Below are 19199 nucleotides of genomic sequence, written 5' to 3' on the forward strand. Positions count from 1 at the left end.
TATTTCTTAAAGCTATGGAAGCCTGTTGGACAGAAGTGTTCTAAACTGGACCAGTATAGGTACAGAGTAATGACCTAGTTTAATAAACCAAAAACTTCCCTGTTTTTTTAGCATAAAAGAAGTACATTCTCAAAATGTTTGCATTTAATGTATCATTACAGTGTGGATGTTGAAGAGCCTGAGATGGTAACAGTGCGTCACAGTAAATCTATGCACAAAGCCTTCACATGTAGAACATCTGGGAACTAAACAATAGCCCATTAATCCCCCTACATGTCAACATGTAGAAATACTCGTGGCCTGCAAGCTTTGTTTGTCACGTCAGTTTTACTGCCGTGCTAGCAACATTGTCTGCACTGGATAGATACTGATCACTGCAAAGCGGGAACACCTCATGAAAGCAGTTTTGGAGAATGATTTGCTTCTTTAGTAGGAATCAAAGGGTTTTAGATGTTTCATAAGATTTACTGGCAATAACAGACAAAGATGTGCTCCAGCACTACAATAGCTGAAATCGGGTACACATACATTACACACAGCGCATGATCAAGACAGTGACTCACTGCTGTGAACCACTTAGGAGTCCTTGCTCAGCAAAAGCTGCAAGGTACTTTTAGTGTGTGTGTTCTGCCAGGTCAGGTTTTTAATATCTAATCAATAAACAAGAAAAACAGACAAAAGTTTCCCCAAAGTATTTTGGGCTTGAAGAGAAAATCCAGAGTAAAACACTTCATCACAATGTAAAACCCTTTTTGGCAGAACACCTTGTGTTACAAAATCCATTTTCTTGTTTGCTTTACTTCTGGATAAATTGCCCGAGTGATGTCATTTCAACCCATTTCCAGCGTGGCTTCAGTCGAGTGTAACAGAAGAAAATGTTCCAGCAGTACAAAACATCAGGCACAAACAAGATCAGCTCCGGTGTCGCTCTCATACTGCAAATGAACAGCAGCGTCCTTCACAACGCCGCCCAATACAGAGAGACGCCCATGATAGAGGCAGAGGCACGAGATGAGCTGTAGTTTGAATTACTCTTTACTTTCTCCGATATTGCTCTCAGTATTACTATTGCTCTTTCCGCCTACATGAATAACCCACAATTGACTGCATTGAACAACAAATTGCTGATGTATTATATCTGGCGGTGTAAGAACATCCGTGGGCGGACTTTTACTTTAAGATTAGTTTAGCTCCACATTCAGGAAAAATATTGTTTTGGTCCTAGCCCGGTGATGGTCACAGCTTAAGACAGTGAAGTGAGCACTAGAAAAATGAACTCACTCTCTGAGCCAACAGTGGCTCTTCTACAGTCTCTGTACAGAGGACGTTTTTGCATTCTGTCAATATGCTGAGCAGTGTTTACTATTCATCTCTCAAAACTGCACCCTTTCACTTATTAATTCTCCCCACTCATTATCCCAGTGTAATGTATGCTTAGGGTTTTAGGGCCATGTTTCACAAAGAAAGCAGCAGAGGTGATGTGCACGTTTTGTTACTCTGTCACATTAAATGGACTTTTTCATTTTGCAGGGATTGTATTCTATCAGGAATTTGAAGGCTTGGCTTTACTGAACATCGGTATGTTCCTGTTTGGGTAAGTGTTCAATAAGCTACCAGCCACTGCAGCTTATCAAATTATGCTTATTGCAAAGTGTCAACAAACTTCTCAAACTGTTTTTTCCCCAGTTGTCTTTTGTCCTTTGTTGGCGTTTTCCTGATAGCCCGAAACAGACCAAAGATAAAGCAGCAAGATCGCAATTTTATTGCAATGAATAAAATTCCTGGTAAGCTCTATTTATCGTTTGTTTTATTTTGTTGCCTTAAAACCTGTTTTTTGTTTTTTATGGTTCACTTATTAGCTGATGGCTTTGGAATTACATCTAGTGGCAGTGATCCTGGAATCACCCAGCTGCTATTGTCTGCCACCCTGGCAGCAGACTCCATCTAATGAGCTGCACTGTCCATATTCGCAGGGAGAAGGCACACAGACAAAGTTCAGCCTGAGGCAAAGACTACAACATACGGATCACTGGCAGCCAAACTTATGTGCAACAGATCGGGCCAAACAGACGATTCATAGGCCCAGCTCCATCTGTTGAGACTGTCATTTTGATGCATTTGTGTGTGCGTCTCTCTTCTTGGTTCATTTAAAATGTGTTTATAGAAAGAAATGATGGCCATCAGTTAAAACCAGTGCCAGCTGAGCATCAGAACTGGTGGCCATATTGATTTTAGATTTTATGTTCAAAGTGTTGAGTACCTCTCATTAGGTAAAATATCCATTTGTGTCTTAGCATCATTTCCCACACAGGTATCAGAAATACCTCAAGAGGAGTCACTCCAACATAAGGAAACACCTCAGGATGAAAGGTCAAGATTAGATTGTTCACAAGCAACAATTTTTAATTGTGAGGAGAGTAACAGTTGAACAAAGGAGGAGGTCCAGGAGGGCACTCTGACCAAGCCTATCAATATAACATAAGGTTATATATCAAAAAGCTGAATAAACCGCTCTGTGTGTTGTGTGTAAATAAATAAGGACAAAAAAATGTTCCACTGGTCTGAGGGTTTCATTTGTTACAGCAAAATAAGTGCACTACTGCCCTCTAATGGTGGGGGAGGGACTCCGAGAAGACCGGCCAGCCCAGTTTGTGCCATGTTGATCTGACATGGCCTAATTTTAAAATGGGTAGAAAAAAAGTGCTTCAGGAGCCATGTTTTTAAAATCTTCTGTCACAATAAAGTGGCTCGCACTGAGGCATCACTCCGGAAATCTGTTGCCAATAAAAGCATCACCCATCTTCACCTCAGACTAAACTTTAATGTTGCCAAGCAACTAAACTCTTATCTTCCACCTACATATTATGGGATGTGCAGGAAACTGCTTTTCCTGCCAGTGTGACTATAAAAAGAATGAATGCGAAAGCATCAGTTGTTCTGAGCACTTAAGTTGACTGTAGGTTAAATGGCTGTGGTTTCCCACAACAACAGTTCTGTTCAGTATAGTACACCTATTTCATAGCATATACTCAAAACCTCTGCAATGGAAGCTGCAAACACAAAGTCAGTAACTTAAATCATCATCAAGTCAAAAATCAATTCCTTCAGGAAACCCAAACTTAAAGTTTTAATCTTTCTGAGACAAACCAAGGCTCTCATTCATTTACAGTATTCCACTGATTCTTTGACAGATTACGTTTTGTTTCGTTTTACTCAGTTAAATCAATAAAGATGTATCTCAGAGTATACTATACTCAACTAAAAAGTCACTAGGTTGCTTGTTGTGATGCCATGCAAGTCAATATATCTTCAGTCAAGGCACAGATTCCATCAAATCACTGAACAAATGAAACATCAAACAATTTACTGAACTCTTTGCATTAACTTGCATAGACTAAAACAGACCTCAGACCTCTACGTTGATCTTAGCAAAGCGGTAGTGCAAGGAGGTGGGGTTCCGAAGCAGCAGCTTTCCTTTGTGTTCGCTTGTCTGGTTGAGGAGGGTATTAAGGAGCCCAGCAACGCTCACAAATCCAAGAGCCTCCCCGCAGCCTGCAGACATGGAGAAGTCACCCTGAGTGACCCAGCCCACGGTCACCCGGGAGCAGTGAGAGGCAACACTGGGCAGAGGATCCGGCCACAGCCCTAAGACGAGGTCTGAGGAAGACTCCGAGAAGGATTTAGGGTCTTTGGATGCGTTGGTGTCTAAGTCAGAAGCAAAGATGAGTTCTGCCTCTTTGCCATCAGGCTTATCGGGAGTTACAGAGGATGTTGCAGCCTTCTTAGGCTCCTTCTTTCTGCGTTTAATTCTGCTTTTAAAGTGGTCTCTGTGTGGTGGCTCCTGAGGACCACCAGTTCCTTGCCGATTTCCTAGCGCCTTTAGGTCCTCTGGAGTTGGCACGCATAACATGGCATGGTACTCCGGTTTGCCCTTTGACAGCAGCGAAACATGCACCCACACCAGACTCATCGCATGTGCCGACAGGAACGACGTCACAGCTTCACAGCTGATAGGCGGCAGCTCGCCAACACGGCATGGCCTCTGACCTTTGGATGTTGTGGGTCTGCACCAGGCAGAAAGCAGCCTCAAAGCCTTTCTGTTCCTAGGAAGCAAAAAAAAAAAAAGCCCATTTAAATCAGGTGATTAATACTAAAAGGAAAAGTAGCATTTTCATTGGCCCCATTAGCCATCCTCAGAGACAAAATTTTGTTGGAGAACATTTTTAATGCCTAATGTTGAAAACAAAAGGCAGCCAATGGACGGTGAAAATCAATCCAATTTTTTTCCCATAAAGTCAGTCATTACTCAAAGCTTATGTGATGGTTTTATGAGGATAGATGCTACTCTTCCCCTCCACTAATCACAGTGATGTATTGCAGCAATTTAAGGCTGTTTGTACTTTGGGTATTCTCATCGGGGACATTATGATGAGAAGGGGGGGTAAGACTGGAGAAGCAGCATGCATCAAACCTGTCAAAAGCAGTGATTGTGTCTCTTAATAAAAAATACAAAAAGGAGGAAAGAGATGATTGGAGTCCACGGCCTCCCAAAAACACAGTGCATTAATCTCAAGGGACTCTAAAAAGTCTGCTGCATTAATATTGTTAAAAGTGTGATTTAGACGTGTGTGATAAAGGGACTTTAGGAGCACGTCCGCAGTGGGCGTATGTTAGTGTACACGTCAGTACTGATAAAAGTTTATCTTCACTCTAAGAAAAGAACACCACAAACATTTAAAACATGTACCTCAGTACAGTGAAGCGGCTCAGAGGTTTTGTTATGCTGATCGCCTGTTGTGATGTCCTCTCCTCGGTCACAGCGTCAGCCTGCGCTGTGGTTCGTGCCTGGCTGCCTCCTTCCTGCACGATGATCTCCCATTCCTCTGCCAGTTGTTGCCAAGGGCAACGGAAAGGAGCCACACAGCCGTGCTTAATGTAATTGGTCCTCTTGGCGGGTGGATGCCTACAGAGAGGTCAAAAGGGCAAACCCTTGTCAAACCGTTGGGCAACCTTGCCAATTTATGCAAGACATCACAAGTGTCGAGCAGTGGATAGAAGGGGACAAGCGACTTTATTAGCATCTCATCTGCATGGAGACAGAGATCCGCATTATGAAAATTAACTGGGTCACAACTTTGGAGTGCTTCCTCGTATCAAAACCTCTAATCTACTGCTGATCTCACCACTCAGGCTGTAGATTATGAATATTATTACCCCCGTTTATGACTTTACACTAAAAACAGACCACAGCGAAGAGTTTTTAGTTCCAATAAAGTCTCATTATCACCTCAGCTAATGTTTATGTAACTGAAAATATTTTACCATCACATTTGAAAGATCGCTTTTAACGTTGCCAACAGTTAATTAAAACAAATTGGAGAAACATATCCAACATGTATAAAAGACTTTTAGATTCTGGGCAAGTTCTTAAGATTCTGTTTTCTGTCTGCAGGCTGACATAGTAGTTAGACGCCAGAATAATATTACAAGATACACAAACGCTTTGGCAGGACAAAACGTCCCCACTGAAAACGGACCTCACCATGTTTGATAAAAATTAATCACACACTGCATTAATATTTTTCTTCCTTCCCTGCTCAGTATCCAGCTGACCTTTTGAACTTGTCCAGCAGCTCGGCCTCCTGCTCCTCCTGAAAGCACATGCCTGCGGGGCAGTCTGGATAATCACGGGGAAAGTGAGGCGCTGCTTTGTTTTGAGAGTGTTTCAGACTCATATTGAGTCCACCTATACGAACTCCTCTGTACACCTGCAGGAGGGAGAAACGACGCAGAGAAGAGATGGATTTTTAGCCGACTTCAGAGGTAAAGCAAATGTGAGGGCGTCAGTCAATTCAACTTTATTTATATAGCACAAGATCACAACAGTCACCTCAAAACGCTTCATATTGTAAGGCAAAGACCCTACAGTATTATAGCACATCTTACCAACATCACTCTACATTTTCAATAAAATGAGGAAGCAAATATAAAGTGAAAGCCTGAGAATCTCTGATATCACCATCTGGCTTATTTGCAACCAGCCTAGGTGATCCTGCCTTAAGCAGTTGGGTAGTAGGTCATGTTAAGTGTGCTTCCTTTCATGCACTTTAAGTTATTTGGTGTTTTGGGGGGGGGGGGTTTAAACAAAGAAAAAGATACATTTTTCATCTGAAAACAATGTAACAAACAAACAAACAAAAAAAGGAGTGAGCATTATTAAATTAATCTGCTTCTAATGTGCACATGTTCGTTCTGTGGAGTCAGGATTCAAGGAAAAACACATAACTGATTATTAACCCTCAGAGCTTACAGTCCGCAACAACTTGATGGCAAACAAGTGAAGTGGAAATATAGTTACCAAGTGACTGTTTATTGTATTTTTTTTAAAATCGGGCTAATTATAAGATCACTTCTTGAACAGCTGACAACCAGTAGATTTTTCTATTCTATAGTTTTTTTTAATTTTATCATACACAAAGGGGGAAATGATCATTTGATCTCCTGCAGAATCTGTAAGTTTGCTCAATTACAAAGAAATTAACAGCCTTTATTTTCATGGAGAGAGTTGGAATATGAACCAAAATCCAGAGGAAATAAATTACAAAAGTTATACACTGATTTGCTTGTCATCGAGTGAAATAAATGTGAAGTAAAACAGAACTTGCTTACCAGGTTTGCACTCCTCTTTACAGCAGCTCTAAATGCTTTACATTTCTTGGCTGATTCTTGGTAACTCAAAGCGTACGCTCCCTCCACAGACTTTAGTGAGGATTGAGAACTGATTAGCTGTGACCTTAATGAGCTTCTTTTTTAGTGACATTTGGGTAATGGTCATGCTGGAAGACCCATCCATTAGCCGTTTTCATCCATGATTTTTATGACAGAATTCTGGCCGGGTTTGTAGAGGATCAAATACTATTTCACTCAATAATATGTAAATCAATTGGTAACATATGTAATGCATTTATTCTTGATTTTTGGTTGATCTCTGTCCATTAAAATTAAACTTCTATAAAAATACTGGCAACTGCTAGCACCTAGCAGACACACCTATGGTATCAATTTTAGATCCTATGTGGCCTTGTTGTCAAGTTACCACATTCACAAGATTGTCAGAAAACTTGACCTCTGAACTTGAGGTCAAGATGAGCCCTATTCGAACTTGTCCAAGATTTTAAATGGTATCAATTTATCGCATCCGCACTGGCCACCCCGCAGGGTGATGACAAAACCCCATTAGCGTTTTTCAGCTGCGGAGTAACAGCGAAGAGAGAAAGCCAAATTCAGTATGGGATCAAATAATCATTCCCTCCACTGTATCTGCTGTTCCCCCACTGTAACATGAAATAAACCAAACCACAGTGCACTCTGAAGCAAACTAAAACCCACTGTATGAGTTCACAGTACATCAACCCAATAACACAGTAAATAAGTAAACGTGGCAGCATTCGATTTAACCAAACCAAGTAGAGTGAAAGCACCCAAACCACTCCAAGGAAAAGTAAAAATACTCCAAAACTTATTACCAGTGGGATCCAGAAGGCCATCCCCCAGCCTTTGGGAAGCAACAGGTCCCATCCAGCACCCCACGAGCTCATCTCATGCCCAACCTGCTTGCCCGGCTGATGAACAAGGAGAATGGGGACACGACCCTGCAGGGGAGTTGGGCTCAGCCTGGAGCCTGGCACCAGCACCTCACTCCTCATACGGTTCAGCTCCTGCAGGCGGTAACAGAAAGTGTGACAAGTAAGAGCCACATCTGGGCTTTAGGGAATGGAGAGGATAACACGTAAGAAAGCACAAAGACGGTAACCAGGGGCAAATGAACGACACTGCTAGTGGCGAGAGAATAAGCTACCTGCTCAGATATCTTGTTATCGGTGACATTGTCTCGCACAGACTGTTCCCAAATGAAACTCTGACAGCAAGGCTCTGGTACTCCCTCCAACATCAGCTTCCGCCTCTTCTCCTCGTCCACCTCTGGAAGAAACACACATACGTGGCATACCCCTATATAACCAGCATCACTAGTGTGAGGTGAGACAGAGTCCTCGACCTCTGCTTTATGATCTAACATTTTAATAAGCAGGGGGTTTATCAATGATTTAAAAACAAAAAACAAACAAACAAAAAAACAGTTGTTACATCTGCAGAGTTTTCATTTATGCAGCCAAAGTCATGTTTGTATCTCTCACACTGGATTCGGCCTTAATAAAACTTGATTTGCCAAAAAAAATTCAAAACACAGACGTTAAAGTAATAACATATCACGCTGCAATGCAGCGCTCTGCTGGGAAACCTTGGGTCCTGGAATTTATGTGGATGTTACTTTAACATATACCACCCACATAAACATTGGTGCAGACTAGCACACACCGCCATGGCAACAGCAGGGCAGGTTGTTTTAATGTTGCAGCTGATTAGAGATGGCCACAGAGTGATCAATCATCATGTTATGCCCCTATGGGTCCCATTTTACCACCCATTTACCAAAGAAGAGCAAAACACCCATCTAGCACAAGAAAATCTTTACTAGATGGGTGTCTAGTCATCTGTATAGTAAATAAAGTCCAAAATGAAGATTTAAACCTGATTTAGTCCAGATGCTAGACATCAAATGTGCATTTTCTATAATTAGTCTGCCTCATCCTGCTTTACAGTAGGAGTACTAAGAAAAAATAGTACTGAGCAATATTACCCAGATATCACAGCAAACCTGTTTGTCAGAGCTCCACCCACATGAACAATAAAAAGGTTCCCAATTTACACTTATTACAGCCTCATGATGCTGCAAAGCCATTAAGGCTGAGGGAAAATATGAAGGCATAAATTTAATACGCCAAGCAGTTCTATTTTTAATTGTAGTATTTTCCTGTTTATTCATATGTTCACATATTTGTTTTTCCTTTTTCCTCAGAGTCTGAAATATGCCTGATGATCAACTTCATACTGAAATTTGATAAAAGAAAAAAAAAACAACTAGAAACTAACAGCTTGATATAAGACACTGAATATCAAGTATAATAATTATGTTAAGATAAAGACTTTTATTCTATTTATCCATTTATGCAATGAGAATGGATCATGAATATAGTACATCCGATTTAAATAAGTAAAGGGCCCTTTTAAAAACAGACCTCATCTTTCAAGTATCTTCTCATAAGTCAGCTGTTGCCAGTCACTAAGGGTGTGTTTGGAGTACAGGGTTCTGCCAGGATTCGAACCTGGAACATCTGCATGGCGAAGCAGAGGCTCCCCTGAGCACAGAACCAGATGTGTACTCACTGAAACAACCTCAGGACCAGAAACAACAGACTGACTCTGTGCTATGTATGATTTTGCGGTCTTTCATGGTTGGCAGGAGAGAAGCAACAGTGTCAATATACTTTGAGATGTACAAGTACTCGACTTTAAAACCCCTTTCCCCTCCCCTCCACCATCATATCTAGTATATCTGATTTTACCTTGTGCCTGCTTTACACAAGGCAAAGCTTTAACTCTCTTTCTTGGTAAAGTGAGCCTTGGGTCATCGACAGTCAGACCCAGCACAGTGCCTGAGGGGAGCTCGGCGGTCGAATATATGCCTGGGTGAACGACAGTCATGGTGAGACAGAAAAGCCTGGACACATGATCAGCTAGCAAAATAAGTAATCAGGGATTTTAAAAGGTACAGGAAAAACAAACCTTTCAGGATGTTAAAGATATCAGCTTGTTGTTGATGCAGAGTCATTTTGGCCTCATCTGAGCAGTGCTGAGGCCACCAGAGGGAGCAAGTCTGGGATTTCTGCACTTCCTTATTTACAAAAAAGCAAATTCAAGCATGAAGTGAAAATGAAAACTCCTTTCAGGAACAATTCAAGTCAATAACATCGTACAGTCCTTACATCACAGCCTGTAGCAGCTTCTAAAGTGTCTACCAACACAGAATGGGACTGTGGTCCAATCAGCCGATAGCGTACAATCTCCATTGTGAGATCGCTGCACGCACAAAGAATAAAGTGAATGAAACAATCATCAACATCTACAGTAAAAACCAATCTCCTAAATAAATGTTCGATCAAATGCTTCGGTTTGTTCCTGAAATGACACAAACTTTATAACTATTCCATTTGAGCTGGACCTCCAGCTCACTGGGGTGGAGGGTAATCTTGTTCCATCACCCAGGATCTTCTTTGCAGGGGGTCCAGTGGCATCTTTACGGCTACGCTTTCTCTTGGTTCCAGGTACTGGCTTGGCCTCAGGTGTGTTTTCTGGCTCTGAGTCGGCCTCCAAGGTGGGATTAACCTCTACTGGTGCAGCCGGAGGTATTACAGCCTCACAACACTGACACACAGTTTGCAATTCAGGCAGAAGATCCTGGAAGGAGGATACCATATATGGAATTAACAGTCCTGCTGAAGTCATTTTTAAATGTAATAATATCAAGTAAACATTCAAAAGGTCAATCTTAAAAATAATTTACAACCAGCAGTCACACCTGCTTAAGAGTGGGATGAGCCCAGATCCACAGCTGCCTGTGCACTGAGCCCTGTGTGCGGGGTCTCCAGAGGAAGGTGACGGGGCCCAGGGGCTGTGAGGGGTACCGTCCTGCTCTGTACACCATGACACTGCCCTGTCTCCTTCCTGACAGACACAGTGCTGCAGCAAATGTAGGGCCTAGAAAAGAAAATCAAAGGCATATAACTAAACTAAATGTGTAAGGTAGCAGGAGTTGCTGCTAAAAACTCAATTATTTCTTACCTGCTTCCTTGCTGGTCAGCTGTGAAAGAGCAGCTAGAAGCTTGTCTTCGTCCCCCTGCAGCTCTATGCAGCAGTAATAAGAGAGATCCTGAGCAGAAATAATGCGAAATGTAAGCTGATGTTCCAGGCAGAGACATTACAGTACATAAAAACTAATTATTCACAGAGTCTGTGTGAACAGCAGGTGGTTACCTGTAGGAGGCAGTGGCTGCTCATTGCTCTGTAGCAAGCCCGGTAGCATTTGTATGTAGGCCTGTCCCCGAGGCAGTAACCCCACTTTTTAACCATGTGGAAGCGCTTGGCGTGCCAAATGTGCGTTTCCAGCCAAATGTTCTTCCGCTGACGGCGGTTGAACTCCAACAGCAGGTTTCCATGGCGCCGCCGGGCCTTGCGGCTCTTGCTCTTTGCCGGCTCCTTCTTCTTTTTTGAGCCAGCCTGGAGGCTCTTCTCCCGCTGATAGAGGAAGGAAAAGTGAGTGGACATGTCCCAGGTACTCAGAGTGGGGGACTTTGTATATAAAACAAGGGTACGGAGGTGTTTGTGAGACAAAGTGCTAAAAATAAAATACGTCCAGAAATTTACCATTCTGTTGGCCACCTCTCTCAGTCTGTGAGGAAGCCGCTTGGTGTTGTGGCTCATGGCTCGTCTCCTCATGTGTTTGGGCAGAGCTTCAAACACATGGCTGCTGCTTGTGGTCTTTCTGACAGCTTTCAACATGGCGCTCACCTCTGCAGCCCTGGCCCTTGCAAAAGCTCCAGCTGAGTGAGGAAGGTAAAGATGGAAATGGAAGTCATTCACTGGACTGTAACTGTTCATGAATACCTTTACAATTCATTTCTTTCATGACTGTCTATGCTCTGAATTAAACTTAATATGTTAAAAATGTTGAGATTTTACCAGTGATGTATTTGGGCATCTCCTTGGTGTAGCCACCACCATCTTTATGATGTCCACGGACCCATCCGCTCTGGTGGGGAGTTTTCTTCTTCCTTTCTGTAGAGGGGTGCACCTCCGAAAGACCACCTTTGAGAGGATCAGCATTTTCTCCTGTCAAAAGTGAGAGTGAGTCATGTGTGGTCTGCCTCTACAAATGTGAGTAAACTCGCCCAACTTAATAAGGCATATAACATCTTTGTCCGCTTGTTTATTCCTTTTTCACATGAATCTCATCATAGAAACAACCTTAATGAGAAGGGATTCCTCCCTTGGAAAAAATATGTTCCCTATATTCACTGTATGAACAGCACATGACAGAGGAAGATGAGGAACTAGAAAGAAAAAAATTTGGAGGGTTTAAAAAAAAAAAAAAAAAAAAATCATAAGAACCAAGTGACAGACAGTCTAGAGGAAAGACTCACAAAACTTTGAGATACACCTACCAGAAGTGCAACAAAACAAAGCAACAATTATCGTTTTCTCTAAGGTCTCTTACACATGAAATAAATTCTTGCATAAAATTATTAATGTCAGTTGGAAAAAGCTAAGTTCAACAGGTGCTGCTAGACCTGAACTCAGGTTATTTCACAATAAATGCTCCGATTTGTCCCAAATTAAGTGTGACCATGGACAGGGGGGTCCTCTAGATGCCTGGAATGCCCTCTAGATGTTCTTTGAACAGAGGCGGTGCCTTACGACACCAACTGTCTGCCATCTATAATCCAGTTTTGAGATCCCTTCCCAGACACCTTAATGCCCACTCACATCCTTGGCCATCTGACCTCAGTAAGTCACATGACAGGGTGGGGCTAGGTTTCACAGTGGGTTCACCCGAACCTTGGCTGATTCTGACCCACACCCGTTTTCACACCTTGGCTCATGTGATTACGTAAAGGATTAATAGGGGGTCCATGACCCTCTTGGGGGACACTCCCATAGGGCTTAAAATCTGGGACTCTCCACCATTTGACCCTAGAACTGAAAAAGCTTCTCGGATGAAACATCTTCAAGAAACTTAAAGAAGTCCAGACGCTTTTCTTTCCAGGCTCCTTAGACTACGATGATCTGGATGACTGAGAGCCTTTGCTCAGGACTTTGTTGAAACACCTTTGGCTGCAATTACAGCCTCAAGTCTTTTTGGGTATGAGCTCTGCACACCTATTTTTGGGCAGTTTCTCTTATTCTTTTTTGCAGACCCCCAAGCTCCATCAGGCTGGATGGGGATCATCAGTTATGTTTGTTATCTTGGATGTGTGCTTAGGGTTGTTGTGCCGTTGGAAGATGAACCTTCAACCCAGTCTGAGGCTCAGAGCGCTCTGGAGCAGGTTAGCATAAAGGATGTCTCTGTACGCTGCTGCACATGTACAAACATCCCTCAGCATGATGCTGCCAACACCATGCTCCACTGTCGGGATGGTACTGGCCAGGTGATGAGTGGTGAATTTACCACAGGTGGGCTCCAATCAGCTATGAAAACAGTCGATCAGTTAAAACAGGATCCACTTGCGCTTGAATCTGTGCGTCATGGCAAAGGCCGTGAATACTCATCTACAAGTTATACCTTTGTCTTTAGTAAATTTGCAAGAATTTCAGGCAAGCTTCTTCACTTTGTCATTATCAGATCTTTCATGTAGAATTTAGTCCATTTTGGAATAAGGTACAACTAACATGTTTTTGTGAGTCTTCCATGACAACACGTGGAACAAGTGACACACTGTGAATACTTTCTGGACGCACTGCATGGCAAGTAGCAGAAATATGAGATATGACATATATCCATATACTTAAATAGGAAGAATGTTCGGTTGTGTTTGATATTTAATGTATAGCTATATCAGATACAGTCATGTATGACCTTATCTTTCAAGTATGTATGATACAGTCCAAGGAGAGCAAATCTGTTCAGTTCACCTTGGCTTTATTCTGCTTATGTGGTTTATATTATCTGCCGGTTTAACCATTTTGGCAGTAACTTTTTATACAAGAATCCATTTCATGCGTGGAAGACTGGAAGAAAAACATATGTGCGCTTTGTTCTGCATTACTGTAGGGGACTCGCTGGTCCTTCTTCCAGTTTAATATGTAATAGGTACGTGAAATAACCAGAGAAGGCTGAGTACCGGTGCCAGGGGCGTCTGCTCCATTCTGTGTGCTGCTCTCCACGTTAGATGAAGAAGATGGATACTGCACACTGGCGGGCTGATTTCTCATCTTCTTCTCCCGCATTTTGACTTTAGCCGCAGACATTTTCTGTAAGATACAATAACACGCTTGAGACCTCGCTATGCGAGCAGCTTATAACCCAAACAGTTGAATGCTGAGCTAAAACGCCAGCTTGCTAGCAACGTTACCTGGCGTAAAGTTGGGGAGTTGTTTTAACTAACAAAACCAAAGCTAAAACATTTCTATACCAAACGTCCAGAGGAATTACACTTCATAAGGTTACCTCAAGGTTCCCCAGCGTGATGTGTGTCAGAAACGCTGTTCCAGCCGCAGGGACCCTCTAGTTTTACGTTTAGCTACCATGTGAGGTTTCCTCATGCTGGTGCTGGTCTTGTTTGCTTCCGGATATGACGTGTTCAGGGGGCTTTGTAGAGTATTAGCGCGTCAACAAAAAAAATCCAATAAAAACCAAGGTACGTTTTCTTAAGATTATATGATATGTTGTCACTATTGTCTCTTGCTTGAGTTGTAAAATGTCTGAGGTGACCAGTTTTGGAACTAAAATGTGTAAAGGGAAACGTGTTTGCGCATGTAATATGTCTTTTACGGTAAAGTAGCTCTGACGTCCTTCTGACATCAGCGCGTTTTCTGCTTGCAGCCTTCTGTTGTACAACTTACTTTTTTCACTTGGGCCGATAGATTTCCAGTGAAATGGCTGCACTAATCAGGAGGATTATCAGCACAGCTAAAGCTCCTGCTGCTATCGGTCCGTACAGGTGAGAAGAGCTTTGAATCATTGCCCTAAGGTTAAAGTTACAGCTGGCACACACCTGCCGCAGCACCAACCTACATTACATTTGCACTGTTAATAGCACTGACTGCCAATTCACTGATGACAGACCACGACTTTTTTGCTTAATCGGGTAATACAGCGATACTGAGTTCACTGTTTCGTCCATAAGATTACTGCTGGGAGAGGTGGGATAGCATATGCCCTCAGAGCTTTTGGGAGCAAAGTTCAGACTTTTGGATGTTGCACTTTAAACTCTACACACACCACTAAAATGTTAAACAATGAAGATAAACAGCAAACTGTGCCCGCGGTTTTTCAATACTTTAGTCTGCAATTAATTTAATTTAATTCAATTTTATTTATATGACGTCAAGTCACGACACCAGTCGCCTCGAGTTTTTTTTTATATTGTTTGGTAAAGAGCCTAAAATAATACAGTGAAGACCCCAACAATCAGACGACCCTCCTGATCCAGCTCTAACTGAAGTTTAAGCCTAATCCTAAAAGCACAGAGGGTTTCTGTCACTCACATCTGCATAGAGAGCTGGTTCCACAGAAGAAGGGCCTGGAAGCTGAAACCTCTGCTTCCCATTCTGCTTTGAAATATCGTAGGAAACAGTTATACCAGTAGTGCTTTACTGGGGTGATATGGTACTTTGATACTATGATCAACTGAAGGCTTTTTAGGTAGTTTTTAGGACATCCTGATAATAATGAGTTACAATAGTCCCGCCTAGAAGAAATAAATGCATGAATTAGTTTTTCAGCATCACTCTGAGACAAGATGTTTCTAATTTTAGAGTTCTTGTACAAATGCAGGTAAGCAGTCCCACATATATGTTTAATAGGGGCACAGAAAAATGACTTCAAGACTCCTCACAGGTATAAAGAGAGTGTTCCCCTTATCGAGAAAAGAAACTGTGTATTTATTATTAAAAGACAGAAAGGGACATAAATGCAATTTTGTGAATCTCTTATTTAAAAGAAATATTTGAAAAAAAAACAATAACCCTCAGTTAAAAACCTACACATGGAGAGATAAGTGACGGAATAGTCAAGCAAACATACAACTTTTTTAACCTCACTTCCTTCATTATTAGTAAATCTTTATTTAGCAAAGATCACCAGAAAGGACAATAAGATTTAACACTCTGAACGAAATAAACCCAGAGTAGCTAAGCCTTTGTCCGTGCGTGTTTGTGTGTGTTTTCCAGCCAAGCAGTGGTGGTGGATCGAACCATGTATATTTCAGGACAGCTGGGAATGGACCCTGCCAGTGGACAGCTGGTGGAAGGTGGTGTTCAGGCTCAAACCAGACAGGTGACACTGGAATCCCCATCATCACTGATTCATTCCTTCATTCATTCATAAACATGGAGTACAGCGACACTTGAAAGCGATCCAGACATCAGTAGATGTTCCTAATTCCTAACTGCTGAGATAATTGCAATGGAGTTGAGCTCACAACCAAACAATTAAGAGACTGCTACAGTGTGAATACATGCAGTCCATTATTTAAAAGAAAATCTAGTGACAATGCTTTTAAAAATAGTGCCTTTTGAAAAAACCCACCAGTTTTCCTGCAGGGGGCCAATTCCTTAATTCTCTGTAATGCTGCAGAATAAATTTAAGACTGGTCAAATGCATCCTTCCTGCAGGATGAATGAGGATATGAAAGTCATCACAAAGTGAGAATTACTTTTGCACAATCATGTACATGACTTCTGTTTCTTCAGGCTCTGGTGAATATGGGTGAAATACTCAGGGCTGCTGGGTGTGGTTACACCAATGGTGAGAGAGCCTTGCCTTTCTTTGCATGTGCACAGAAGAATTCTTTCAACTTTTCAACCACAGACCTGATCATGCACTATTTTCTTTCTTTTCTTGTTATTTCCTGAAGTTGTCAAAACCACAGTGCTCTTAGCCGATATGAACGACTTCACCAGTGTCAATGACGTGTACAAACAATGTGAGTATCAATGATTTAGTTATTAATGTGTATCAGTATGTGTTTGGAGTTATCTGCTGCTGTTGGCCTTCATTTTGCAATACAACGTTAGCCACCAGGTGTCAGCACAGTCCAGACGACATACAGCGCTGCTGCATAACAAGCAGATTTTATAGACTCTTTATTTTTCCAGTAATGTATTCACCCAGAAGGCCTTTACAATAAATCAACCGGTGCTTGAATTTGCCTCTTCATATTCTAAATATGCTGTGGAAACTCCAGAGCAAGTTGAATTATGAAATAAATATTCAGAAACACAGGGGCAGAGTCCAAACACTCACAGGGAACGCTGACATTTGCTGAGTCACTTAGCAGAGTGAAACCTGAGCTTTCCCCACCAACAGATCTTAATCTTAATCTAAATGTCAGACGACAGACTGCCACATCTGACATTCCATAGATTAAATAAAAAACTTTAAGTCTATTCACAAAGCCCCCATATCCATTTCATTGTTTAAGTAGTATGGTAGAAAAGATAACTACACATTTTTCTAATGCCAGTTAATTCAGGTATTGCTCCTACAATTAACTGATCCAAGCACCCAGGTTGATGCACTCTGCGTTGAGTCCATTATCAGTGATTACATCAGTACAGTCAAAATCAGATTATTCTTTCAGTCCACCTCTGTCTTTAAAGGCCCCTCACAGGTGTTTTCACTTTATTCTGGCTGATTAGGCTTTTGCTATGGTTGAAGTTGGGTGCAGCTATGCTGCGGTTACATGAACCGACAAGAACAACAAAGGCATAAATTCTGCTGCCTGAGCCGAGGCCTGTACTACAAAACAGGAACTCATCATATCCAGGTAGCTTTGGGGTTAACCCCGAGTTTTCTGTACTACAAGTGTGGTTCACTTCTTACCAGGGTACATCGCCATGGTAACTTGTGCTTCCATATTAGAGGTCAACAGGTATGAAATCACCACCTACTGACCAGTCAAGTCTCCAGAAAATAGCGTCACCATTACTTGAAGATCCCTCAAACCTCTGTGCACCGAGAATAGGAGTGTCTAAAGTCTTTAATAGCATCAGTAATAAATACAGATATTTTTTTTAATTTAACCTTTTGGCTACAAACATGTTACAATTTTGTTCTTTAAGCATTAATATATAAATTGTACAGATGGAGTTTGTATTTAGTCTTTATTTTTTACTTTTTATTGTTAATTTCTTACTTTTGTGTGAATGCGCTCATACCTCAATCAGGAAACCATTGGTTAACTCAGTGAGTGGATAACCACCTTTGTGATCACAAGTGTTAGGTTCAGTGAATCCAGATAATAGAGAGATAACCAGAGATAACTTTGTAGCGCAGTGCCCAGCACAATCAAGTGCAGTCTGTAGTGACTCATTAATGTGTATTAATTATTGCTGCGGCTTTTCATTGTAATACATTTCCCATTGTGCATCTAATAATGTGGTGTTTTGTACTGATGAAATTTGTGTGAAACTGTATGATAATCATACACTGAATTTTATATATTTGATGTAAATTGTGTCTAATATGTGTGAACAGAGTTAAATTGCTGTGCAGATTAAAATTGTCACATTAAAAGATAAATGTTCTCTTGTTGATTCAGTGCAGGTCTATGTAAATCCAAAAGTGGAACTAATGAGACTAATAACTGCTTGTTCAAGCTGACTGATGATGAAGTAGAGCCCTAGTTTGTGTACTCGCACACCTGTGTTTCTCCTACTCTGACAGTCACTATAAAGAGCTTGCTTGTTTTATCAGTTGATATAAAGGCATGTCAGACAAGGGCAACACTATAAATGCCAGGTACCAGTAGTTAATTGGCTGCTTTGCAGTCCTGTAAGCTTCTGTAGATTCTATATGTGTGTCTGAGTCATTGAAAGTCTGTATGTGTAAATGTGTTGGTGGCCTAACTCAGCTGCTTTCTTTAGTCTTTAGCACCAACTTCCCAGCCAGGGCTGCCTATCAGGTCGCTGCTCTCCCTCGAGTGAGTACTTGACAAAGACCGTTTTTTTTATCCAGTTATTCTTTTGTGCTTTGAACCCAACTGAAAACCACAATTCTCACTGTGCTGATGCTGTCTCTTTCTCCAGGGTGGACTGGTTGAAATTGAAGCAATTGCTGTTTTGGGCCCTCTGACCGGCACTTCCTAACAAGTACATTAAACAAGCAAAAACTAGAAAGAGCTAAAACCATTGAAAAGTGTGAAACTGATGTAATTATAGGTGTAGTATCATCAGCAATTTAGCGCTGTTTTAACATGTCACAGGTCACCTAGCAGACAGGTGTGGAGCACTTTCTCCTCCCTCACTGACAATGATGAGATGTATTTGAAGACAGCACTGCATTTTAAATCCACTCTGCTCACATTTCACTTACAATAGCTGAGAAGTACCTAAGCTTGATGTTGGATTGGATTACACTACCGTCCTGTGTTGTCATCATGACAGTGTATCCTCTCTCTTTGTACCAGGTGATAGATGATCGAGCATAACTGAATAATAAAAGGTTTTAATTTTCCTTAATTGCTTCTTGATGTCAACAAAGCCGCCTGTAGATGATCACTGTAATCTCACATTGTCTCATG

At 41.6% G+C, this 19199-nt stretch overlaps 3 protein-coding genes across 4 annotated transcripts in view; 2 read left to right on the forward strand and 1 right to left on the reverse strand.

Moving 5' to 3' along the window:
* Positions 1–2700, forward strand: part of nipal2 (NIPA like domain containing 2) — a 34051-nt gene extending 31351 nt beyond the window's left edge. The window contains exons 9-11 of the mRNA XM_005464928.4: positions 1531–1594; positions 1687–1784; positions 1974–2700. Coding sequence (XP_005464985.3) covers positions 1531–1594; positions 1687–1784; positions 1974–2080 — 269 coding nt within the window. The 3' untranslated portion in view covers positions 2081–2700. The remainder of the gene's footprint in view (positions 1–1530; positions 1595–1686; positions 1785–1973) is intronic.
* Positions 2701–3095: 395 nt separating this feature from the next.
* On the reverse strand, positions 3096–14258 carry pop1 (POP1 homolog, ribonuclease P/MRP subunit). The gene is made up of 16 exons (XM_005464919.4): positions 14123–14258; positions 13797–13926; positions 11638–11787; positions 11323–11498; positions 10933–11193; positions 10741–10828; positions 10478–10656; positions 10094–10356; positions 9885–9978; positions 9685–9793; positions 9465–9584; positions 7859–7980; positions 7527–7718; positions 5614–5768; positions 4748–4963; positions 3096–4103 (listed from the first exon to the last, which is right to left on the reverse strand). The coding sequence occupies exons 2-16, from the start codon at positions 13921–13923 to the stop codon at positions 3407–3409; spliced, it is 2949 nt and encodes a 982-aa protein (XP_005464976.1). The 5' UTR covers positions 13924–13926; positions 14123–14258; the 3' UTR covers positions 3096–3406.
* On the forward strand, positions 13196–19132 carry LOC100692398 (2-iminobutanoate/2-iminopropanoate deaminase). 2 transcript variants are annotated; one of them, XM_003459369.4, is made up of 7 exons: positions 13196–13419; positions 14539–14615; positions 15847–15952; positions 16369–16423; positions 16533–16601; positions 18544–18599; positions 18706–19132. In XM_003459369.4, exons 1-7 carry the CDS (start codon positions 13417–13419, stop codon positions 18763–18765), a joined length of 426 nt encoding a protein of 141 aa, XP_003459417.2. In that variant the 5' UTR covers positions 13196–13416; the 3' UTR covers positions 18766–19132. The 2 variants fall into 2 exon arrangements, with proteins under 2 accessions (XP_003459417.2, XP_005464978.1); XM_005464921.3 differs by lacking the exon at positions 13196–13419 and adding an exon at positions 14294–14312.
* Positions 19133–19199: the final 67 nt, after the last annotated feature.

This window comes from Oreochromis niloticus, linkage group LG11 (genome assembly GCF_001858045.2).
Source record: "Oreochromis niloticus isolate F11D_XX linkage group LG11, O_niloticus_UMD_NMBU, whole genome shotgun sequence".
Classification (NCBI taxonomy): Eukaryota; Metazoa; Chordata; class Actinopteri; order Cichliformes; family Cichlidae; genus Oreochromis; species Oreochromis niloticus.

Excerpts from the sequence above, each read along its gene's own strand:
- LOC100692398 (XM_003459369.4), top strand. Across the intron at positions 14,616-15,846 it reads GCTGCTATCGGTCCGTACAG|CCAAGCAGTGGTGGTGGATC; the intron begins GTGAGAAGAGCT and ends TGTGTTTTCCAG. Across the intron at positions 16,424-16,532 it reads TGGGTGTGGTTACACCAATG|TTGTCAAAACCACAGTGCTC; the intron begins GTGAGAGAGCCT and ends TATTTCCTGAAG.
- pop1 (XM_005464919.4), bottom strand. The coding sequence starts at position 13,923 with ATGTCTGCGGCTAAAGTCAAAATGCGGGAGAAGAAGATGAGAAATCAG. Across the intron at positions 9,585-9,684 it reads TATCTTTAACATCCTGAAAG|GCATATATTCGACCGCCGAG; the intron begins GTTTGTTTTTCC and ends TCGTTCACCCAG. Across the intron at positions 5,769-7,526 it reads TGGCCTTCTGGATCCCACTG|GTGTACAGAGGAGTTCGTAT; the intron begins GTAATAAGTTTT and ends TCCCTCCTGCAG.